A 26,303-nucleotide genomic window follows, 5' to 3' on the forward strand; every position below is an offset into this window, starting at 1 on the left:
AAGGAGAGATGTAGGTGATGCCGAAATGGTTGGAGATGTCTTTGGAGCTATGTTCCCTCTTTTGGGAATAATCCTTAATGATGTTAAAATTAGACGACTGGCAACAGTTGTCGACAGGTTGTCTGCCAGCACTGCTCAGTCCTTAATGCTGGTAGAAGGAGAGATGCAATCGATAAGAGCTATGGTTCTTCAAAATCGGCTTGCATTAGATGTCCTACTAGCAAAAGAGGGCGGAGTCTGTAAGGCTTTGAAGGTCCAGGAATGTTGCACTTACATTCCAGACAATTCGAAGCCCCTTGAGAAAGTTATTAAGAACATAACTAATATTCACAAGGAGATCGAAGACTTGAGTAGAGAAAATGTCTGGGAAAAGGTGGGCCACGGAATGAGTACAGTTGGAGGGTGGTTTTCCACCTTAGGCAAAAGCTTTGTATGGTATATTCTAAAGCCTATCATCATAATATTGATCTGTGGGATCATATTGTGGGGATTGGTGAGGGTATTCAAATGGTACAGAGCAAGAAGGTCAGAAAGGGCCCAAAGAGAACAGCTGCAGAGATTGGCTGCCATACAAGATAATCAGTACAGGAGTCTGAGGGCTCTGGAAGCGCAGAGAATGCTACCCATAACTTCAGTTTAAATGTTAGTGATGACCCCGAGAGGTCATCAAAGGGGGGAACTGAGAGAGCGCAAACTGATTTAAATGTATGAGTACATCACACTTACCTGTAGTAAGCACAAATCATGAAGAGAAATGCCATGAGTGCTAATAGTATCTGCAAATATATTCAAAAATGTATAGCTAATATAGAGATTTAAGTAGAAGTGGAACTAATACAGAAAAGTGTGACACTATATGATTTTATTAGACGTGATTATTTCTTAATCTATGTCGTGTAGCTGTTAACATGTAAGATGGTAGGTGGTTAAACGCAGAACGTGGTAGGCCTCAGGGCCAGAGCTGGAGGGAAAGGGAAGATGGTTCTTTTCACGACACTGATTGTATTAATATTTTGGTCATTGCATTAATGGGCCATGATTTATAGAAATGTTTACTAAATAATAGAATAAGAGTATTAACATGCTTTAATTAATGAAGAAGTTGAATATTATAATCGTTATGAGAAATATTGTAGGCCTGAAATGTTTTAGCATTGATTTACACGTACATGTCTGGGCTGAGAAATGTTGCAAGCCTTTTTAGAAGTATATGAGAGTTGGGTTCTTGGCGGCAGATATCTGTCTGCAACAGGAAAGGGGGGATCCAATTATAAATGAATGAATAGAGGTCTGTTCAGTAGACGGCCCAGACATGGAGGAGGGTTCTGGAATGTTTAAGGGGTATCAGCGGGCCGGAGAAGAGCCTGAGAAGCAAGGTCAACTCTAACGTCTGAGGCCCAATACAGAGCATCATGGAAAAAGCCTGAAGTTACACCACGTGAGAGGCGTTTCGCAAGGGGCGTCTCAAATGTTGTTGACTGTTTTGTATTAGGGACAGCACCCCTGGGTGGAGTTAGAGCAGATACCTGAGGACCCTTTAGAGAGCGGATGGGTAGGCAGAGAGGGGTCATGACTGGAGAACTATAGGTTTTCACCAAGAGACTTAGAGTGGGTGACTTCCCTTGGGGGTCATTCACTGCTGACACCTTTGTTAGGTTGGGATTTGGTTAAGTAGGGATACCATCTAGAACAGGGTAGGGACGCCTAACCTGTGTGTTTTCCTCCAACCTAAATGAAGGAGAGATATGCGTCTATGCTGATAGCTTTATTATTCTTAGAACTTGTGTTAGTGATTTCTGTTGCTCGTCTGAGGGCTTTTCGAGAGCACATGTATGTAATTGGACCTGTGTATCTCGTGAATCTCATTCTGAGATGTCTGTATTTGCAGCTTATCATTTCCTTACAATAAACTTTTGAAAGCTAGAAGTTGTCTGTGATCTTTGGGAGTAGAGTCCTTTATTGGGTGAACTAACTTGCAGATGGGTGTACTGTTTTCCTCCAAGACAGGCAACAAAGGTTCAGTCGACCAGATCGAGGTTTAGATCAATAGATATAAGGTATCGATCAAAATCTCGCCCTTTCAAAGTTTACAACTGCCCACACAGACACTGCAGTGGCAAGCCTGAGACATGGTTATAGGGTTTCTAGTGTGGATGGCGCAATCAGTGCTGCAGGCCCACTGGTAGCATTTGATTTACAGGCCTTGGGCACACAGTGCACTTTACTAGGGACTTACTAGTAAATCAAATATGCCAATCATGGATAAGCCAATCACCATTACAATTTAGACAGAGAGAACATTCACTTTAGCACTGATCAGCAGTGGCAAAGTGCCCCAAGTCCTAAAGCCAACAAAAGCAGGTCAGAAAAAATAGGAGGGAGAAACGATTTGAGATAACCCTGCCAAAAGGGCCAGGCCCAACACTATTCTATTCACAACTCTCATCCTTTGTCTTCAGACTCATCTACGTTCGTGAGGATCCCATCAAAGACATCCAATCACTAATAATTGCTGCAATTTTTGCATCACTTCACTCTGAGTCACGGAATTGCAAATTTCGATATGGCGACCCCAGGGACGGGATTTAGCTTCTCCCGTACAGGCCTTTCATGGCCATTGGTGTGAGGAACTCACACAAACACCTTGATGAAACATAAAATCAACTGTGAGGAATTTATTTAATATATCTTCTTTAAACCTAGACACTGACATAACATGGTTAAGAGCTTAGGGTACTTCTTGCTTGTTATTGCCTCTCAGGTGTTTTCAAAAGAATCATGCCATGTAACAAGCAAAACAGAAAGATTTGCCTGAGTGGAGGAATGTGAGAAATTGAGGGAGCATTCAGAAGAGGGGTGACAAATACACAGATGTCGAAAATACCACTTATTTGATTCGTCCAGTGCCCACTCTTGTAAATCCAACATGGCGCTTGAAAGCCTTTCTTTGTCAGAAAGTGGTGGCACGCTAACAAGGTTTCCAATGAGAATACCACAGCGGACTTCATAAATACTTGGTCAACTGTGAGAGACAAGCCATTAGAAACCAGGCTCACGCTTTTATGATATTTATACTTTTTGAAATTTCTGTCTGTGTTTGACCATTTTTTTCCTCTTTCTGTTAATATGTATCAACATGTTTTGTTGCTGAAGGAATAACCTTGCAGCTAATATATTCCCACATGTTTTTAACCAATAAATTCACGCTGAGAACTCAATATCTATATGTTTTTGGGGTGCTAAACTGACAAAAATATTAACTGGTAGATTCATCTGAAAGCATAAACGCTGTGCATTGTAATAGCAACACAGATGCTGCTAATTAGCTTCATTAGGAAATCATGGTCTTATTCTTTTTACTAACCGCTATATGTATCAAGCTATTTAGCATTCGCAAAGGCCGAAATTCTGCGAATTTCGGCCTTTGCGAATGCTAATTAGACAAATGGAATGTATCAAACTAGTTTGATGCAAAATAAGGAATAGCAAAATTTGCTATTCCTTATTTTGCGATTGCACTTAAGGAATTGCAAATTTTGCGATTCCTTAAATGCAATGTATCAAACAAATAAAATGCAAAAAATGCCATTAAGGATTAGCAAATTACCACCAACTTCTAGTTGGTGGTAATTTGCGAATTCTTATCAAATATCTTTTTTGATAAAAACCAAAGGTGCCATATGACGCCCATACATGCCCTTAGGGCATGTATGGGCGCCATATGGCCCCAAATGTCTTTTTCTGGGGTGCAGCAGGGTGTTCTTGAGACACCCCTGCACCCTTGAAGAAATTCCTAATTTGCGATTAGCTAATTGCTAATTGCAAATTGCACCTTCATTCCTATGGGCCTCCTGGCCCATGGAAATGAATGGGTAATTTGCGATTAGCAATTTGCTAATCGCAAATTAGGAATGGTAAAGAATCGCTATTTAATAGCGATTTTGTACATACATACCGTTTTGCATTTCCTAAATAGCGATTCCTTACAATTCGCTATTTAGGAAATGCAAAATGGTTTGTTGATACATATAGCGGTAAGATTCCATTTGCAAAAAAATGGTTGCACATTGCACACCGACTTTTTGCAAATGAAATCAGGTTTTACAAACTGACCTTTTTATTATTAGGTCATTTAGGAAAATTACCATTGGCATGAGGTCGTAGAAAGACCTGCCTAGATCATAAGGCAGGTCGCAATTGGTGACTGCCTGTGATAGGCTGCAATCACAGGGACGTGGCCTTCAGGAGACTGCAGACCACCATCCCGGAGATTGCGTTTCAAAGCTGGAAACTTTTTTTTAAAGCCAGTGGTGTAGCTAGGAGTGGGGGGGAGACAGTCTGCCCCGGGCGGCACTGTTTTACGGGGCGGCAGAGGTGAGCAAATCCGGTCTATTGACTACCAGCCAGACCCCCCTCCCACCCAGAACAATTTACTCGTCAGACGCAACAACCACCCCCCCACCCCCACCCCCACCGCTCTTACCTGCACCAGCTTGCAAAGTTAGGGTGAGCCCCGGGTGGCAGTAGGTCTAGCTATGCCACTGTTTAAAGCAAGCTGCCTTCCCTAAATAAAAAAAAAACGTGGTGCTTACAAAAAAGGTCTCCTGAACCGCTGCCTACTTCCCTCCAGGGCACAAGTCCTAAAAAAAGAAGTGGGGGGATGCTGACATCACGACAGGAAGTGACGTCACGAAAGGTGGCTTGCACCCTCAGACTCATTGCCTCCCCTCGTTCACCCCTTAGATGCGATTGCATCAGAGGAGCCAGCGCGTGACCAGCGTTCTGAATGAGCTCCGATCTCGCCCCAAAGAGGCCAAAGAGTGAATGTGTGGCTCCATTTGCTCCAGTCATCGAGCTCCCGGTAAAATAGGTGGGGGGACGCCGTCCACCCGCGTGGTACCCCGACTCGAACCCTGCTTCCCTCTGAGGCTGCCACCCCGAATCCAACAGGAAAGGGGTCCCACAAAGAGACCCTTTCCCCTCTACAAATCAGTTCCCCCCTCTTTGAGAATTCTGTAACTTTTCAATGGTTTTCAACCAGAATTGTGATCGCAAACCATTGAAGCATACCATATACCAAATCGCAATTTGAAAGGAGCACCCTTTTAATGCCCCTTTCAAATTCTGATTCAATAAGGGTCACAAAATCCAGTTTAGGAATCGGAAAAAGTTTTCCGACTCGCACAATGGGGTTTGTACATGACAAAAAGTATTTTGTGAATTGCTGGGTTTGCAATTGCAAATTCATTTTGTATATGTGGCTCCAAGTCTGTATTGAACAGTTTTAAAAAATAAATTCAGAGAGGGAAACAGTATTTCTGTATTTACATGTGCATTCAGTAAAATCAGAAGACTCGAGCCTTCACTAAAAAATAAGTATTCCATTTATTGAATAAGAATGTTGTACTGCTGGAAATAGAATCAACATTATTCAAAATAGAAATGGTAAAAAGAAAGTTAAAAAAAATTGGGGAATGATGGCTAAAGACCATTTTCTGAAAGCTTTTGTAAATGATGCTGTTACGCACTTAAACACTTCAATTATGTACGTTGTAATGCCAATGGTCACATTATTTACTATAGTGCTAGGGAACGATGGCAAGGAACTGGTTTTAATGTTAATGCTGAGTCAAAGCCACTTCTTAAAAAGCAGACTCTAGGCATAATCTTGCTGGCGAGCGTGTTTTTAAAACGCTGCTTCAGCACTTGTTCTGCAGACTCGGTACTGGACTTAATTGGATTCCTGAAGTAAATATGCGGAAAGCTGCTACTGGGGCGAGGCGCAGGAGGACTGAGGTGCTCTGTGCCTCCTTCCAGGCTCAGCCCCGAAGGATTCTGGGTACCTCACGTCACTGGCGGCCCTCAAGCGGCAGCACGTGCGTCACTTCTTCAAGGCAGGCGCGCCACATAAATCACGCCATACTCGAGGCCGAGGATGGGCTCAGGAAAAGGGGTGCTGGCACATTGTTTTTCCTTCTTAGTGTCTTCTCAGACCGGTTGGTCACATGCATTGTTGGGAAATACCGTCTTTTTAGAATGCCAGCTTATTTTTCAACTGGGTACTAATGTTAGCCCAATAGCATTAGAATGAACGCATGTGCATAGGAAGGTATACAACCTTTACAACGCAACGTTTACAACGCACTACCATTACAATGAAACTTTTACAACGCAAAATCTATTACAACGCATGCATTTACAACGCAGTCATTACAACGCATGACACTACAACGCACACTACTACAACGCATACCATTACAACGCAGTCATTACAACGCATACCATTACAACGCAAAACAACGCAAAACTTACCATCCAATACTTACCCTACTGTTGCACCCCCTGGAGTTAGAATAGTAATTTTAACCCCTACACTATCCAACACTTTCCCTACTGTTGCACCCCCTGGAGTTAGAATAGTAATTTTAACCCCTACACTATCCAACACTTACCTTATATGCAATGTAATGTAATGCGTTGTAATGGTATGCGTTGTAAATGTAGTATGCGTTGTAGTGGAATGCGTTGTAAAGGTAGTTTCTAAGAATTCGTTGTAATGGTATGCGTTGTAATGGTGTGCGTTGTAATGGATGTTGCGGTGTAAAAAATGCGTTGTAAAGGTATGCGTTGTAAAAGTGTGCGTTGTAACGTCATACATCCGCATAGGAAGGCTATCCCAGGCCACTCACAAGGTGGGTTAAGTACATTATTGATTGTCTACAAGAAAAAAACGCACAAAGTCAGGAACTAAATTTTATTTTGGATTTCACTTGTCTGGAAAGTGACACCCGTACCCCTTGATACCATCTGCCATTCCTGGCTTTTCCGGAAAAGCAAGATGCAATATTGGGCTTGTAGTTTTGCTTCTAACACTGTCATTATGGACTCAAAAACCTCTGCTAACTGGGGCTCATCGTGTAGACCCCTGAATTCAATCATACAGTGCAAATAACGTGATGAATGTTTGCCTTCACCACCTTCAATGTGCAGTTTGTCAGCTCTGCCCAGGATGTGATCTCCACTGTTATTACACAAACATATTTTTCAGTAAGTGGAGCTGAAAAACTAGGCAGTGAAGGTGGTAAGCACAACAGTTTTTCATGCTCTGTGCACCATCTGATTGAGTTGCAGACAACTCTATGTAAAAAGATATGAGCATCAGCACTTATTTTGGACAAATTAAGCATTTCATGCTTGCCAGGCACATTTTACCATTTTACGAAGTCATCAAGTCCATTTCAAAAACTGCTTGCTTCACACAGAAAGCCAAAAGTAAACTCTGCACACCTATTTGGTGAGAGCTCACTCTTTTCTTCATCGCAGGCATTACAACAGGCGTGTGTAATGTGAATCAATTTGTCTTTTGTGTAGTTGAACTTTTTATAGTGAGTATCACTACAAAAAAAGGTGCAGCTTGAGCAGCAGTAGCTCAACCCTACTGGAAACAAAGAATAGGTCAAGGACAGGTGATAGTAGCAGGAACAACAAGATAAAAAACAGGAGGGTCGAGCAATGGACTTGCGCCTCTTTTCTATCGCCACGTTTCAACACTTCAATATTGCCTTAGAGGAGCAGGTATCTTCATCAGCGTCTCGCATCAAATATTGTGAAACCGCCCTTGGTTCATAGGGCAAGAAACACAAGTACATTGAGAATATGCTTTGTTTTTTCATAAGATGTGGAACCAGCAGTGGAAGTATCCTTTCATCATAGATTTGATAACCTTGGGCTGAAATATTTACTACTTGCACAAGTGCCACCATTGCCTACGTAACGTTTGTTCTTGTGCTGGAGTGTCTGCCATTTATTGCAGTATTATACCTCTACTTGTACTTTGTACGCTTTTGTAACCTGCACATATATCACTTTTTCCTCCTATAATGTACCGATTGCTACCTCATGTATTTTGGTTGCTCTCTATTGTCACTTTTGATTCATGTAACTTAACGTTTGCTTTCGTAATTTGTTCACGTGTAATTTTTCTCCTCATGTATCATTACTGTTCCTATTGTGAAGCGCTCTGACACCTTCGGGTAAAGTCCGCGCTATATAAAATCGCATAAATAAATAAAAATAACTAAATAAATAAATAAATAGTGTGAGCGTCCCTCCTTTAGAGGACAGGTACAGCTAGCCAGCTTCAGATCAAGCTTTCTCAATCTCTAGATACACATACAAATATGGCAGTAGCAGTGCACATTTTGTTTACACACTGAACAGGTACAAGATGACTGTAGCAAAGCAAGCACCTCTCTCTTACAGAAGGCAGCAAGTGTAATCTTTGGTTCCCTGCAGAACAGGCTTCGCAGGGAAGGCTAGCACAAGCTTTCATCACTCACAGAACATGTAGAGTTGAGGCAAGAGTGACCTGTAGTCACAGACAGATTTATGGAGCCGGTGCATAACTCACTGACAGTAAAGCATAGGTGGCCGAGTGAGTGAATATGCAAGTTGTGGCACCTCTCTCACTTGTGTAATATTCTGTTGCGCCCTGCTGCTGCCGGCACAGGTAAGCGCCATGGGGTGGGGCGGGGCAGGGGTGGGCCGGGTGGGAGTGGGGTGAAGCGACAGACTAGGTATAATAAAAAAAAAAAAAAAACTATTACGTTGTCTGTTGACTCTGCACCCCCCCACACCCCTCCACCCCACTGAGCTTACCTGTGCCGGCCGCCACAGCATGCCAGACCCTGAAAGTTGTGCTGCTGTCAGTCAGACCTGTGGTTATTTCCTGCAGGTTAGCTGCTATAATTTTATTAATATGCATATTTGTACACGAACCTTAGATCTCAAAAACTGGGGCCATTGTGTAACAATACAGAGATCTTCCCTGCTTGTGGCAGGAAAGGAAATGGAGAGCGAGGCATGTCCCCAGTAAGGTCATGTAAAGACACAATGGCAACAAGAACAAAAAACATGCATATGTGCTGCTTTTTTTTCACACCATCCATTGCGTCTTCTGTTCATATATTCCCTCCTCTATTACATATTTCACATTTCTCTTTCGTTCACTCTCTTTCCAGTCTCAGTCTTGGCCTCTATTCTGTCATTCCTTTCCTCCCCTTTCTCTTTCTCACTTTCCCTCCCTCTCACCCCCTTTCTCCTCAACTCTTCTCTCTCATCTCAGTCTCTTCCTATTTTCCTCTTGTTACATGCTTCCTTGTTATTTCTCCCTTTTCTCTTACCATCAACTTCCTCACACTCTTCATTTACACATGCCTCACTCTCACCCTCTTTTTTCCTAGCTTAAACTATTATACAGACAACCAGCAGTGCTGTTCTCGTTTTCCCAGGCTATGACTTCCTCTATCTCTCCTCTAGACGGTCTTACTTACTCCTCTCTACTTCTATCTTCCTTATAACCAACATATGTTTTTTTGCCATCCTAGTTCAAAGTACCTTTTTCTGTAGCACCCACTTTTCCAGTATTCTCTTTCCCAAAAATGTATCTGCTCTCGCCTGTATCTCACACCACCCTGTTTTCTCACAGCTTATCCCTTGAACTCTTTTTAATCATACATCCTCCTGCATCTTCAAAAATGTATGGTCCTCACACTTTCCCTTCTCACACATCCACCTCCCTTTCTCTATCTTAGTTACCTCTCTCTCACTTCTCATACTCTTCATTTGGACATCCATTCCCATCCATCCTCTGACACACTGCTCTTTCTATCCCCACTTTCCTCATGCTCCGCACACATACACTACTTTTCATGAGTCATCTCACTATTGTTTACATTCCTTTATCACATCTTCCTTTCACATCTCCTCCTCTCACTTTTCTTCTCATGCCCTTCTCTCAAAGATCCACTTTACTATCACAAAAAATCTACTTACCATCCCATTCTCACTCAAACGCCCTTAACCTTCACCTCTCAATTAAATAATGCTCATCTTTCACACACACATGCACACATTAGCTTCTCTCCATCAAACCCTACTCCCATCACAAATCCATTTACTTGCCCTTCTCCTACACATAACCTTATCCATACTGACTTACTTTTCTCATATCCCTCTCTCTTTCGAACCTCCATTTTCGCACAAGCTGTCATTTTTAGGTCTCGCCTATCCCATTCCGCAAGGAATGGATAGTTGAGAATTCTAGGAGGCAAAAAAGTTCTCAAACCATCGGGCAGATTTCAAACAGTTCACGTGCACAAGCACGCCTTTTTCCCCCACAGGCTTTTTATTACCATTTGCTACCACCTCCGAGAGCTTCAAAGGGATCCGCTCCCCCGCCCACTGCTTCACACTTTTCACGGCCGCCAGGCCGTGTCTCACATTTCTCCTCCCCCCTCCCCACAGCAATGCCAAGAGCTTGTTTTAAAGATGAGTTTTTTTTTATTTTGGCGGAGGGGCAGCAGTAAAAAGCCTTACTGGAAGCTATATAGAAACGAGTTGTTGTGATTGCTGAGGCGGTAGCGCTCCTAAAAAAGAAATGTAGTTTTAGTGTTTGCAGCAGTTTCTCGTTAGAAAACGTTTTGACTAAAAGCACTCTTCTCGAACTGTTTAAAATCCAGTGTGTTCCGAATACACATTTCAGCGCGGCCGCCGGCCACTTACACCTTACACATATGTATACTTCCCCCAAGTAAGTGTATGCACAAACACAGCTTCTTAGTCAATGCACTATAAGTTTACACTACGATAAAGTTAGACCTGACGGCTGTGAAAGTGATTCTATATATTATTCTCGTGCCACATTCGTGGTACTTGGTGGGCCCGCAAATAACAAGGACTTGTTCTGTTTATCTCTTAGGGATTAAAGCGGCTAGAAGCAGCAACCGCGGGGGGCTCTCGGGTGACTCTGGCAGACGCATGAACCCTCTGCTCTTTTTCATTGCCTCTCTCACGTCTCGTTAGCCACTCCTCACAGTGCGTCCATTGCCCGACCCCCACCTTTAGCCCCCCTCCTCACATTCCACCCATTGCCCCCTCCTCTCTGCAGCTCGGCCGGACTCCGCCTCACATTGTCCCTTCAGTCATTGACTGGGCCTCTGCGTGAGAAACCCCTGGAAGCTTCAGATCCGTCTATTCAAGCGCAGACTCAGGGGTGCAAGGAGGAGGTCCGTGGTTTATTGTGTGACCACGTGAGAAGGTAGCACGTCTTGTCACTGATGTATGTCTGCGGACTTGAGTGGCTTGTGTTGTGTGTGCACATTTCACTAGTGCTGTGCCCCACTGTGTGCATGAACAGGTCTCTGAATATTGTTCATTCAGCCTCACGTGGGGTGAAAAGAAGTCCGCATTACGGTAAAGTGTTGGAGGGCAGATAGTTATCATACTGTTTAATGCGAACGAATCGTAATAGAAGATGTGAGCGGATGTGGCCTAGCGGGCGGAGCTGCCGTCTTTGAAGCTGGGAAAACCAGCTTCGAGTGTGGGCGTCGCCTCCACATCCTGTGATTATGAGCAAATCACTTATTCTCCCCGTGACGACAAAAGATGATGTGTCCTTGTGTAATGTAACTGGTGCCCATGTGCCGTCTCCAAGACCTTCAGGGCGAGTTCGAGGCTTCGAGCTATATAAAACTGTGAAAAAAACAGCCACATGGCTGCAGCTGTGAGCATCACCAAAGCACCCCTGTCCTCCCATTAATCAAAATTCACTGGTGTGTGAAATCCGCGCTTCAGAGAACTTTCAAGAGGTGTCAGCTGTGAGGAGGAGTCACAGAAGGGGGGGCATAGGAGTCAATGCAGCGTCAATTTACACCCGAAGTTAGTGTTTCACACATTTAATACACTATATAATTTATAAGGAAGAGTCAGACCTGTGTCCCGGCCCTGTTTATTAACAGGGTGAATGTTGTACAATAGCTATGCATGTAAATAAAAAAAAGTGTTGCATGCAGCACCTCGAACCCGAAGCATGCCCATGCACACTGTGTCACCCACACTTTCGCCAGCCCTCACCCTGATCAGTGCCCCGCCCTCCTCTCTGTGGTGTCAGACCTCACTCGTGTACGAGAGTATCCTGCAGGAGTGCGTCAGATCCCCCAGCTGTGTGTGGGGCACACTCACACTCTCACACGAGACAACAATCAGCTTAACTCCTACACCTGGTCCCAGAGGGATGAAGCAAACTCTCACACATTGTGCGTGGAGCTCTCTCAGCACATATTAATAATATCAGCAACGTGCTTTCTTATAGCGCTTAATACCGTGTTTCTGCAGATTGTATGTGCTTTAACTAACAAGTAGTGGTATTTGTGTTTCCTCACTGTACCCCCGTGGTGAACAAAAATTAGAACAGGAAAACAAAGCACTTTGTCATACACACTTTAAAGAGATAATACACTGGGACTGCGCAGAAGGCAGACATTTTACTCATAGGTTTTCAATTGAAAATAGAGTTACACCAGCACTAATATTTAAACAAGCATTTGCAATGCAATAGGTCTCGCATTTATGCGAGTTTAAGCTATTGGCATTGTAAATGACAATGCCTTTTATTTATGTTTTAATAACGAAAACTAAAATAAAAGGCATTGTTATTTGCAATGTCAATAGCTCAAACTCGTTATTCTATCCTTTCACATGTAGCCTTCCTTATGTCCTTATCTGATGCTGCTGTGAAGGATTCTATTGAAGCTAGTTTTGGGCTCTTGGTCAAAAGTTGTCCTGGTGTTCGTTTTATTTTATTGATGTGACATAGTTACAGCTCACGGTGTCCTTACAACTTTGAAACAAGCATTTTTTGACTCAGTTACCAAAATCCTCGGGTGCAGAAGTAACATTAGGCACCATTTTACTCCCATCATCACGTCATTATAACATTGCCACCTTGCCTTTGCCTTAACCCACCACCACACACAAACATACACACACAAACATACACACAAACACACACACACACAACCACACAGACACAACCACACACACAACCACACAACCACACACACAACCACACCATCAGTGCACGCTGTCACCGGGCACAAACACCACCTGCCGTCAGTGCAGGCTTTCACCGGGCACAAACACCACCAGCCGTCAGTGCACGCTACCACCAGACACACACCACCAGCCGTCAGTGCACGCTTTCACCAGGCACACACACACCACCGGCCGTCAGTGCACGCTTTCACCAGGCACACACCACCAGTCGTCAGTGCACGCTTCCACCAGGCACACACACCACCAGCCGGCAGTGCTTACTTCCACCAGGCACACACACCATCAGTGCACAATTTCTACAGGCACACACACCACCAGCCACCAGTGCACACATCAATTGTTAACGCATCCACAATTAACTATTGTAGCAATCGCAGTATGGCGCACTTTACTTTTAAACATATTCATCTAAAGCGCAGCATGCCACCATTGCTACAAAAATAAATACAATTTATAGACTTTTGTTGCAATTGGTGTTGCAATATTTAGCAATGCCAATAGCTCAAACTTAATTAACGCGAGACCTATTGCATTGCAAATGCTTGTTTTCACTTTCACCCTTACACAGACAGACACACTCAAGGATGAATGAAATACACTGGTGAAAACAAAGCTGTGTTCCACAGGTAATCTGAAAAACCAAGGGTGGCTGGGCCCAACGGGAAGGAGGGTAGGCAGGGCCACAATACTATAATGAAAAAAATATTTGCCTATGCCTCCAGTTTTTGAATCAAACACCATTTAGTTGAGGATAAACCACACTTTATTAGTTTATCCTGACATTGATTTATGTCGTTTGATTTGTACACAGTTTGAAAAAAGTTATATTCATTCCATCAAAACAGACATCAGATAACTATCAACTTCATGTCTGGCCATATACAAGAAAAGCAATTTTTGTGCATATATACAAATGTGCAATAGGAAATCAATAAAGAATTTTTAACAAAACCACATTTACCCGTGAATGCATAATCATAACATGGACAAGTGTATTATAGATAAAACATTGCATGGAAAAAGGATCACAAACATGGGGAGAGAAAATGAAGAAAGAAATTTTCTTTACAAATTATTTTTTACAAAATCAACTCCCTACTCCTGAACTAATAAACACATTACAATTCAGGAAACAATGCCCATTTATGCATCAAGCATATAAGTCTAAGTATCAAAAAATGATGTCTAAGATGCCGACGCGTTTCGAGTCCTGTTACACAATTTACAGGAATCTCATCAGGGCGGTGTAATTCTAGTCCATGGGAACTGTTTGGGAAAATAAAAAATAACTATCATTGTAGACAAATCTCTCCTTTTTCATTCAAATCAAAGGGACAGCCATGGGTTGTCCCTATGCACCGGAGCTGGCAGTGCTGTATATGGCACAGTACGAGGAGAGATTTGTCTACAATGGCAAACCTTTCTCAGGTCACATTAGACAGTGGCTGAGATATATTGATGACGTCTGGCTCCTGTGGCAGGGGAGCCAGGCGACACTTGATCAGTTTCATGCATGGCTGAACTCTAGGCACCCTGACATTACATTTACTCTGAACTCCAGCCCTAAAGAAATGACTTTCCTTGACGTCACGGTAAGCACCAGTGAAGCAAAGTTGACAACCTCCTTACACAAGAAGGAAACCGACAGGAATACAATCCTTCACTATGCCAGCTCGCATCCACAATGCTTAAAAGACAATCTACCTTATGGTCAACTATTAAGGATTAGACGTAATTGCACAAATCTTAGTGAGTTTGAGACACATGCAACAAGATTTTGTAGTGAAATGGTGGAGAGGGGGTATCCCAAGAAATTATTGAAACACTCCAGAAATAGGGCCAAATTTACCCCACGTGAAACATTACTCCAAAAAAAGGTTAAAAGAGATTTAGAGCAATTGGTGTGTGTGACAACATTTGGCCAACACACAAACCAATTCAAAAATATCATCCGGAAAAATTGGCATCTTTTGGAAACACTTGAGCACCCTCTTCCCAAACCCATTTTTGCCATGCGTAAAAATCGAAGCATTGGGCAACAACTTGTCAAAGCAGACAGTTACATTCCACCACCGAAAAGTGACCTTATAGCTCAGTGGAATTTGAAACCTTTACGCGGGCACCACAAATGTGGCAATTGTGTGTCTTGTTCCACAACACTGGAAGGAGACACGTTCATTCACAATGGCATCAAGTGGAAACATGATTCATTTACAAACTGTAAAACACGGAACATCGTCTATGCAGTGGTATGTCCATGCAACAGAATTTACATCGGCAAAACTAATCAGCCTATCAATGCGCGAATAACTCAACATCGTTCGCGCATAAAGAAAAAAGTTTTGACCGCACCAATGGTGGAACATTTTTCTTACAACAGTCACACTGAGAATGATTTTAAGTGGACAACATTGGCCTGGATTGATCCTAAACGTCATTCCGATGTTGAATCCATGTTATTGCGCAAGGAGGCTTATCTTATACTCAAATTTGACAGTGTCAACAAGGGCCTGAACAGTCTGAGCGAAATTAATAGGGCATAAATCAGACGCATTTTTGGTGTAAACAACAAGTCCCAGAATGCATCAGAACCAATTGCGGTTCTGATTGGCCAAAAACGAACCACATGTTAGAATTAATGAGGGAACAGGCACCGCGCCGGACACCCACTTTCTGTGCGTGCCGGTTAGCAGACAGACTGAGGAGCAGCGTTCAACGCTCGCCTTTGAGGTAAGAGCAGGACCCAGCATTATTGACACCCTTGTTATTGCCAAACTATGTGATTCACCAAAGCGCTATAAGCTAGACACTAGCGCACTGACATCTCCATTCCTCCTTGCCCCAACAGTGAGAAAACAAAACGAAGGATCAGTGGTTAACAGAGAAGAGATTTTTTCCGCTTTTCTGAAGCCATTTAGAAGTAAGTTTCCCCCTTGCGGCGCTTTGTTCTAGTGCAAGACACATCAAGCACGCACCCACTAAAACTCGCTGTCAATTTCCCTCCTCACAGAAACACAATGAATCATACATTTTGATTGACCCTCTGACACCGGCACAGTTGCCGATTGGCCAGCAACTTCGCAGGTAATTTTCATTTTTCATTTCACATGCTCCTGGGGGGCACGAATCTATCCCCTTTTTGGCACTGACCCAACCCCTAATCTGTTGCAGTTCAGACCATTCAGCATAGACGATCTTCCACAAAAATAGGAGCAACTTTGGGCAACACTCGAATACTGGAAGGTACGTCGCATGTAAATATGCGCCTCTCAGTCACTTATACAAATGGCTTGAGGACCCTTTTGTAAATAGTTATTTTTTATTTTCCCAAACAGTTCCCATGGACTAGAATTACACCGCCCTGATGAGATTCCTGTAAATTGTGTAACAGGACTCGAAACGCGTCGGCATCTTCGACATCATTTTTTGATACTTAGACTTATATGCTTGATGCATAAATGGGCATTGTTTCCTGAATTGTAATGTGTTTATTAGTTCAGGAGTAGGGAGTTGATTTTGTAAAAAATAATTTGTAAAGAAAATTTCTTTCTTCATTTTCTCTCCCCAAGTTTGTGATCCTTTTTCCATGCAATGTTTTATCTATAATACACTTGTCCATGTTATGATTATGCATTCACGGGTAAATGTGGTTTTGTTAAAAATTCTTTATTGATTTCCTATTGCACATTTGTATATATGCACAAAAATTGCTTTTCTTGTATATGGCCAGACATGAAGTTGATAGTTATCTGATGTCTGTTTTGATGGAATGAATATAACTTTTTTCAAACTGTGTACAAATCAAACGACATAAATCAATGTCAGGATAAACTAATAAAGTGTGGTTTATCCTCAACTAAATGGTGTTTGATTCAAAAACTGGAGGCATAGGCAAATATTTTTTTCATTATAGTGTTCCACAGGTAGTCAGTTTCGACTTAAAGACTGTGCTGATATGGCCCTAAAAGAAAATCCTGTGCAGGATTGTAGATTGAAATCAATACAATGATGATTTAAAGATGGTACATGAATATTTAGTTGTGAAAATGGACCAAACTGAAGGTTCGGGCCATTTACAAATTGCTGGTTGTGGTTTTTCACTTATTGAGAAACAGCAGTAGCCTAGCATGTCATTGTTATTTGGAGCAGCCCAGCCAAAGGCCCATGATCTTTACAGACACACAGGTATCAACCTGTTCAGGAAGGATTTGAATGTGCGTACATCAGGCGCTGCGCAATCCCAGCTTTAGTGCTGCACCTGCTGAAGATGGTGGGGGCCCCATTGTTCGTTGTCACACACAGATTGTGCAAGGCCTGTTTGTTTGTTGCCTCACTTGTCCTCAGCCGAATAATTCTGGTGGTGACTGGGTGCTGGAAGACTGCTGATAAAAGTGTGAGTAGCCCCACGCTAACATTGATATATTCCCTGTGTGTGTCTGTCTGTCTAGCTGTCAGTCCGTCTGTTAGCTGAAAGGTAAACCTACGATGCAATAGTGGATTCTTGATGTTTTCTGCCTAGGGAAATAGCTTGACTAAGATAGCATAATAGCTTAAATGTTCCCCATATGATTCGGTTGTTAAGCTACAAGTGAGAGATGAGCACAAATGATCTCCCTCGGATGTATGATGGTACAACGCAGTACATAACACCGCGGTACATCACAACGCAGGTTTTACAACGCAAGTCGTTATCACGACTTGTGCTGTAGGGTGCTGGACTTAGGAATAGTAAGATTTACTATTCCAACACCAGCCTGCGTACAGTAGGGAAGGTGTTGGAATAGTAAATCTACTATTCCTTAGTCTAGAGCGCCCTCCAGTGCAAGTCGTGGTAACGACTTGCGTTGTAAAACCCACATTGTAATGGCACTGCGGTGTCATTACAGCGTCGTAAAAGTTGTTTACCATCTCCCTCTCCACTGCTTGAAGCTAAAAAAACAGGCAGAGGCCTCATTGCATAGTTTGGGATCATCATGGGACATGCACTCTAGTAAAGGGCTGTGGCTGGTGATGGAATAGTTTCCTACATCGGTCGATGTGTCTTCCATGTTGTTAGGGGATCTTTAGTCATATTTCTATTTATGTACCCACCCCTGAGGTGAATCACAGGGAGTGTACCCTCCCCACCAAACACTTTTTTAAGACAGTTGTAGGTAGTGGTCACAAAACTGACTTTTCAGGTGCAAGGGACAGTTGGTGTCTAAATTGGGAACCTGTATCCAAAGGTATCAATACTTTCACCTGGAAACAACAGAAACAATTAATTGGGCCGTAGCTCTGGACATGGGGTCTTCAGAATTGTAATAACAAATCTTCTTTCATGGTAAAGTTGGATTTGACATTACCATTTTGAAAATGCCACTTTTACAAAGTTAGAAAAAGGATTAATGAATGCACTCCTTCTCTTTAAAGTGTTGAATTATTATGTTGACTACACCTCTTTGTTGCGTGCGTTAACAGATACTGTTAACTGTCCCAGATCACAGTAGAATACATATGTATCCAAAACAGGTAGGTAGCATGGCGCACCTATCCGTCGCACTGCTAAATGCAGGAATTTTTCCTCACAATAAGTCATTCTTTATATGTAATCAGAAGTTTTTCAAAAGTAAACCAATAATATTCCCATGCTTCATTCCAAAGTTAATCAGTGCCTTTTAATCACTTGCAGGGACAGTGTGGTTCCACGTTGATGCCTTATTTAACATTTTCAAATGCCTCCTGCTGTCCATCCAGACTTCTCACAGCAGCACGTGTATGCAAAACGTTCAAAAAGAAGTGGCTTATTTTGTTCCACTCAATGCATTTCAAGCCATGTGGGCTCTTCGTCAGGGGTTGCTGAAACAAATGGAAAAATAACTAAACTGACTGTAAACTCATGACCGAACTGCCGTGTAACACCCCTCCAACCTCTGACGTAGTGAGTGCCTTGAAATAATGACCCATTTAGTTGTATAAGTTAATATTCCCAAATCACATCATGTACAACCCTCGGTAAATTACCTTAGGAGCCACATTTTCAGACTTCTCACTTCATGCGCATTCACACAAAACGAACTCAAGCGTTTCTTATATCTGTTTCACAGGCCATTCTAATTATAAACTCGCCCACGTGTGCTTGATCAGTTCAAGGTAGGTTCTGACCCCTGAACCTCCCTTTTCAGAGCTTCAAGATTTAAAGTGACAACGTTAATCAAACCCCAGAACACAGGGTGGCGCTAAAAAGATAGCTACACAAATTAATGTACTAAACAAAAGCACAGATAAACCTCACCCATAGCGTGATCAAAACATACTGAATGTCCTATTACTTACCGGTAATCTTCATTACTCCGGGTCCCGTAGTCCTCGACACCTTCATAATTACAAGTGGAGATAACCATCTCCTGACAGAAAAAAAGAACAGAGGTTTGCTGGGACCCTAATACTGCCCCTCCCACCGGGAGCACATAAGCAGTACTTACCCAGCATCCCGTCTGTACAACCAAGCCCAGACAGGAAGGTCGGCCGCCCGGGAGGGAGGGAGGGGCGTATGAAGGTGTCGAGTACTACGGGACCCGGAGTAATGAAGATTACCGGTAAGTAATAGGACATTACCCCCAGGTCCCTCCGTCCTCGACACCTTCATAATTACAAGTGGAGAATACCAAAGCAGAAAACCCGGCCTTCCGCACGCACAAGCACACCCAGGAAACCACAACAAAGCAGCCACCCAAGGGAGTACCGAGAAGGAGGAAAGGAAGACCGCAGGAAACCCCCGGCCCGCAACCCAGAACAGGACAGCAGGGACAAGGACCGGAGACAAAGAAAAAGGCCAGGGCACCAAGAAAAGGAGGCCGCCAACCCGAGAAACCGGCAACCGGGACCCGGACCAGGACACCAAGACCAGCCAAAAGAACCCACCGGAGAAGACCGCCAAGGGCAGAACCAGCAGGAAGTCACACAGGGCCAGGCAGACCCACCAGGAAGACGAGACAACCCGGAAGAAAGCCAAAGAAACAAAAGGCCAACAGAGCGCAGGCACAAGCACCCAGCCCAAAAAAGAAGGAGAAGCACAGGCCAGAAACCCGGCCAAACTCCCAAAAAGAAAAGAACACGAGCCCAAGAGACCCGAGGAGGAAACTCGTCCGAGGAGGCCCAGGAAGCAACAAGCACCCAGGAGCCCAAAAGGAGCGGACGGGGAAGAACCCCACAATCCAGCCGAAAGCCCACCAACAAGGAGAGGCCAACAAGACCGGAAACCAGCAACAAAGAAAACAGAACCAGGTCGGGATTCACAGAGAAACCGACCACAAGCCCAGAAAACCCCAACCCCAAAGGGATGGAACACAAGGCAGGAGGGGAGCACAGAGCAACGGGGAAACCCCAGCAGCCGCCCAAAGAGGCACATAGAGCAGCACAAAGAAGGTGCCCAGAAGACACAGGACCGCCCAGGAACCCCACACCCATGCCAGACCAGCAGCAAGGGCAGGAGCAGCAGGAAAAAGAAAGCCGAGGGAGCACAGCACCCAGACCACCACCACAAGGCCCCAACCCAGCAACGCCGGAGAGGAGCCAAGCAACCCGCAAAAAAGAGGCCAACAAACGCCAGCAGAACCGGGAAGCCAGGACCAGAGCCAAGCAACCCGACTACGCAGGAGGCCCACGCAGAGCCCAAGGCACAGCAAAAAGGGCAGGGAGGAACCGGGAACCCCCAGCACACCACCGCCAGAACCACACAGAAGGGTGGAAAAGAACAGAGCAAACCGCCAAAGCGGAAGCCAGAGGAAGCAGAGGGCCAACAAGCAGAAAACCCCAGACAACCCGCAGCCAGAAGGGAGAACCCCACCGAGGCAAGAGTACCACGGAACCACACCCCACTCAGAGAGAGGGGGGGGCACCCAACAGACCCACAATGGGAACCAAGGCAGGAGAAACAAGGAAGGCAGAAGCCAACCAGGACACACACAGCAGAACACCCCCAGAGAGGGCAAAACAGCCAGGAAGCACAAGAGGCACAGCCCGAGGACAACCAGAACAAGCAGTAAGCCCGCAGACCACCGGAGTCAAAGGACCCCACAAAAGCCCCAACACAGGCGTAAGAAGACTGCCAAGACCCGCCAGCAGGAAGCAAGCCCCGAAGGACCCACCAGGGTGCGGACACAACAGCAGAGCGTCCCGCCAGGACACAAAGAGAGCCCAGGCAAGGACACAGAGCCCAAAAGAAGACCAACACGCAAGAGCAGAAAGCCCCAGCAGACACCCAGCCAGCGCAGAAAGGCAGCACGGCCCCAGGCCACCAACCGGGAGAACAGGAGACCCGGAGAGGGGAAAAACAGGAGCCCCGCCAAGGGCGTGGCACCACCAAAAGACAGCCAGGCCCAAACAGCAGCCGCATGAACACCAGGGCCCAGAAGGCAAAACCCCACAGGAAAGACCACCCGGGGGGAGGAAAGCGCCACGGACAAGAAGAGCAGGCTCCCAACAAACCGAGAAGCAAGCCAAAGGCAAGCACAGGGGGAGTTAGAGCAGAAGCAGCCAGGCTAAGCACACCCAAAAGACCCCAGGACCATACCAGAACCAGGAGCAAATGGCAAGGACACAGCATCAGGAAGACCCAGGCAGGCAACCAGACGAGAATAGGAGCAGGTAGGGAGGGAGCCGCACCCAAGGCAGCACCAGCCACCCAAGCGCAGGCAGAGGGGACAAGCACCCCAAAGAGCCCTGGCACGACAGCGGCAACCAACCAAGAGAGGAACCAGGCGCAGCCCAAGGGACGGGAGGAACAGGGCCAGGAGCCCCAAACGCCCACCAACCATACGGAAGCCAGGAAGGAAAAGCCAGGGGACCCAAGCGGAGCAGAGGCAACAGCCAGACCGCAGCGGAGGCAAGGCCACCGAGGGAAAACAGCAAGGAAAACAGCCACCACAGGGGCGACCGGAACCCAAGCCAGCCGGAGGTAGCCCACAAACAGAAGAGCGAGAACCCACAGAGCCACCTAGAGCAGGGGCACCCCCGAAGAAGAGAACCAGAGGGAGCAGACCCACGGAACAATCCCCACCGGAGAACAACAAGGTCCGGGGTGGGCCGGAGGCAAGGCCGAGGACCAGGAACCCACCACACAGGAGGCAAGCAGCGTGGACACCTGAGGCAGCAATAGGATACGAAACCTAGTCCCGAACAAACCCAGGCACCCCCAGGAGGCACCGACCCAGGGACAAGACACACTCCAGAAGGCACGCCAGGCAACACCCCAGGACTGACAGCAGCAGCCCAACAGAGCACCCCCGAACACCGGACATCAGGACAGCAGCAGGGGGGGCGAGAAACAGCCAGAGCGGGGGCCCCCACCACAAAGAAGACCAAAACATAACCATACGTAGGAAAGGAACAAGACGTCCCAAGCCACACAAGAATGCCAGAAAACGGAAGGCAACCCAGGGACGCAAACCCCCGAATACCCCCCCCCCCCCCCCGGCCGAGCATAGAAAGCACAGGCCACCGGAGAACCGGCAGGGGGAAAGCGACAAACAGCACGAAGGACACGCCAGGCCAAGGTGGAGGTACAGCGCCCAAGACATCCAACCGAGCGAACAGAAATGTTCAACAAACGCACAGAACCCCCAGAGCCAAAGCACAGGAGAAAGCACGAGGACAGGAAAAAGGAACCGGCAGGACTAAAGGGAAACACCCAGAACCACCAACGTCGCAGACATCATGCAATCCAAGAGAACCAACACGATGAGCGACTCCCAGTCGGCCAGCGACACTAAACCAACAGTAGTAGACACGGGGGAAGAAGTGACATGTCCAGAACTAGAGGAAGCTGAGTGCCGCTGCCAAGACCCGAACTCAGCTCCCCCGGCCAGAGAGCGAGCGCTCTAGCCATAAGGCCATAACCTCACCACCTTTAAGGAGGGGCAAAGCGCCGCAGCAAACGACAGCGAGTGGCCCAGCATCCAGGAAGAACGGAGCCAACACAGAGCTGCAGCCGAACAGAGGGCAGGGAACGGGAACAAAGGGACAACCCACACACAGCGCCCAAAGTACAAAAGCATGGGCCAGAAAAGGCTCCAAAAACACAGAGCAGAAGAAAAAGCAGCAGCAGCACCACATGCCCAAACATCATGGTGCAAAGAAGCTAAACGCGTGCGACTCCCACCCAGCAGCACCCCCAGGAAAGCTGAGTGAAGCGCAGCCCAGAGACCAGAAGTAGCACAAAAAAAGTGCCCCAGAGATGTGACATCACAACGTCCCCTGTAAGGCACCATTCTTCGGAAAGTGCACGAACACCCAGAGGCATCCTGGCGCCGAAGAACAGATGTGAAGCGTCAACCCAAAGAAACGGAACCCAGCACACCAACCACAGACGGAAGGCTGATTGCACACACCGGGGTACGAAACCGAGACCAGGACGAACACAGGCGCCTGCGGGGGATAGCAGGCCACAGAGTGCAAAGGCACTAGCGTGCACGAGTGTCACAGCACGCAAGTATTCATTCACCCAGGGCCTCCAAAGTGGTTTCTATATAGTAGCGCGCACCCCCTGCCATCAGCGAACAAGTAGCGCAAACATCAAAAGCAGCCGCCACCGCCGCTGAGCACTGGAAGTCCCTGCACTCCCTACAACAACACAAAGAGAGAGCAAAAGACACCGCAAAGCGGGACTCACCCGGAGCGGGGGCCGGAGCATGTACAAGGCCCCCACTCAACAGCCGGCACCGGATCCTCCTGCATCCATAACATCCAGCGCAGCGCGTCTCCCACCCGGCCAAGCACGGGGAGACGCGCACCACGACCCGGAAGCAACCGGAAGGCGGCGCACCAGCCGCAAAGGGCCGGCAAGGATCCACGGAACACCGGCCAGGAAGAAGCCAAGCCTCCCAGCAAGCCAGGCAGGCCGGAAGGCAGACACACCAGGAAACAGCACCCCTGCCCGCGAAGCCAGGCAGCCGGGCAGGGGGAGCAGAGAAGAGCAAGCACGCCACCCCAGCCCAGCAGGAGCAGGGGCAGCAACAGCAACAGCACACCAACAGTCCATTCTGTCGAAGACAGAAAAAAAGAACAGACAGGATGCTGGGTAAGTACTGCTTATGTGCTCCCGGTGGGAGGGGCAGTATTAGGTTCCCAGCATACCTCTGTTCTTTTTTTCTGTCAGGGGATGGTTATCTCCACTTGTAATTATGAAGGTGTCGAGGACGGAGGGACCTGGGGGTAATAAATTGTGCAAAGTGTCAAGAGTAATAAACTACTGTGAATATCCCCATTGAATCCATACAACTAATGCTGATTTGTGGTTCACAGCTGCTCGTCCTGCCACGATATTAAATCAGCATTTGATGTATGCTTGCTGATTTTCAGCCAAATAACCTGTTAGGGCTTAGTTGTAGATTTTGCTTGGATATAAATGTACAATGTAGCAGCATATATATAATCTAATTTTATTTTGTATGTGTACTCTGCTGATTGTCATGATTTTAAGTAATCAACAAATAAATACTTACCTTACCTCTTCCTGGTTAGTCCACTGATTCCAGAGCTGCTCACCCATTGGGAACCAGCATTAGATGAGTACACCTCCTTCTGCCTCCCCAAAGATAGGTCCACTTCAGAGTCCCAAGGGGATATGTGCCCTCTTGTACACTTGGGTGTGAATGTTTCCTGTACACCTAAACTCTGTGCTCATCCTCCCTTCAAGATCATGTCTCCTCTTATCATAAAGTGCCTTCCTGGCATGGAAGAACTTCAAATCATGGACCTCGATAGCATTATCAGAGTTGTGGGTTATGCCTTGCGGCAGTAAATCTGTTATTGCGTGCATTATACATTTTAACATTTCCAGCCCCTATTGTGGCAATTACCGTTCCTGTGGTTCGCTCTCCTTAATAGGACATAGCAGACACAAGGTGGGGTGGAGGAGCCTCAACATCTGACACACTTCAAGCTTGAAATTGCAAAGCATTAGATGCAAAATGAACTCAGGATCCCTTGGTATGCATTGAGAGATGTATACATACCTTCCAGCAAGAAACCCAAACATATCATAATTACGAGACAGAATAGTCTATTCAGTGATACCAAATCTGGTACATCTGTGTGAAAGGATAGCTGTCTTTGGTGATATGAATAAAAAATGTCTTGAAAATAATTTAAGTTATTACAAAAGAGCATTCTTGTTAAGAAATGTGTTAATGAATATCTTTAAAATAGAATTTGCATGTTTCTTCATGAGACTTGTTTTCACTTTATTTTAAAAAAAAACTTTGTTCTTACAAGTTTTATTTTTTGTTTCCTTTTTTTAGCTAAACAGAAGCAGAAAGTGGTGAGTTCTCTCTTCACGCATCTTTCTATAACCCATGGCAATTTGCAGATTTGTGATCCTAATGTTGGTACTGTTTGCCTTCCTTCTTTTAGACGGAACACATTCCTCCCTATGACGTTGTGCCGTCCATGCGGCCGGTGGTGCTGGTTGGTCCATCGCTTAAAGGCTATGAGGTATGAAAACATACTTATTGGCTTTAGCATCTCTATAAAAGACATGCAAGTCTACGTCAGGAAGGAAAGCATTCAGTGGTAAGTGTTAGTGCAGCCAGACCTCTGGGGACAGTGTTTCATTTCTACTTTACAAAGATAGAAATATGTTGGTGCATGGTGCCTGTTTATTGGTGACGTCTGAGGGTAGCCTCTGCATGTCTTTAATGTTCATACTCACTGCAAGTGCCGCCTGACTTCACTTTTAATATGCATGGCACTATATTGTTGCCTTAAAAATAATATCAGATTGACCGCATCTTAAAACTGTAGTGGGTGTATGCAAATGTTTTGTAGCATTGCTATATTGTCGACTCGTTTTGTGGGCTGTGCAAAAGTCGTTCAGGGAAATAGCATTAGACCTGGCATCACCTCAGTTTTGTAATGGGACATAACATGTTGGAAAAATCTCTGTGACTGGTTTTAGTGCACGTTGCCCAGCCGGATGCACTGTTTGGAGCATGCAGTCTCTCACCACGAGTAGCTCGGAATTATCCCCTTTATTCTCCTGCGCCGGAACGCCCCTGTTACTTACTGGTAATCTTCATTACTCCGAGTCCTAGTCTACCTGGATGCAGTCCTAAATTCCCGCCCGGCCGCCTCTGCATGGCGGTTGACTATTTCCTGTTTTCGTGTGCCGTTGGCTGTGGTATGTTACAGGAAGTGTTTCATTTGTTTCTCCCTTTTGTGATGGCATCATGGGTAACGGGGGCCATTTTGGGGGAACTTTTTGAGTTTCAGCTAGGGAATTGGTTCTACCAGAAAGGAGAAGTATCATGCATGAGGACCGCATCCAGGGGGTAATTACCTTTATGGAGGGTCCCAGTATTTCTAAGATGGAAATACGGGACATTAGAAGATTTTGACTTTAGAAGATTTGGGGGGATAACAAGCAGGAG

At 45.6% G+C, this 26,303-nt stretch overlaps 1 protein-coding gene across 1 annotated transcript in view; it reads left to right on the top strand.

The window, feature by feature from the left end:
• The window catches only part of CACNB4 (calcium voltage-gated channel auxiliary subunit beta 4), a 769,275-nt gene that overhangs the window by 450,374 nt on the left and 292,598 nt on the right, over positions 1–26,303 (top strand). The window contains exons 6-7 of the mRNA XM_078681745.1: positions 25,176–25,195; positions 25,288–25,368. Of these exons, the coding sequence (XP_078537871.1) occupies positions 25,176–25,195; positions 25,288–25,368 (101 nt within the window). The remainder of the gene's footprint in view (positions 1–25,175; positions 25,196–25,287; positions 25,369–26,303) is intronic.

The sequence above is a fragment of the Lissotriton helveticus genome, chromosome 3_1 (assembly GCF_964261635.1).
Source record: "Lissotriton helveticus chromosome 3_1, aLisHel1.1, whole genome shotgun sequence".
NCBI lineage: Eukaryota > Metazoa > Chordata > Amphibia > Caudata > Salamandridae > Lissotriton > Lissotriton helveticus.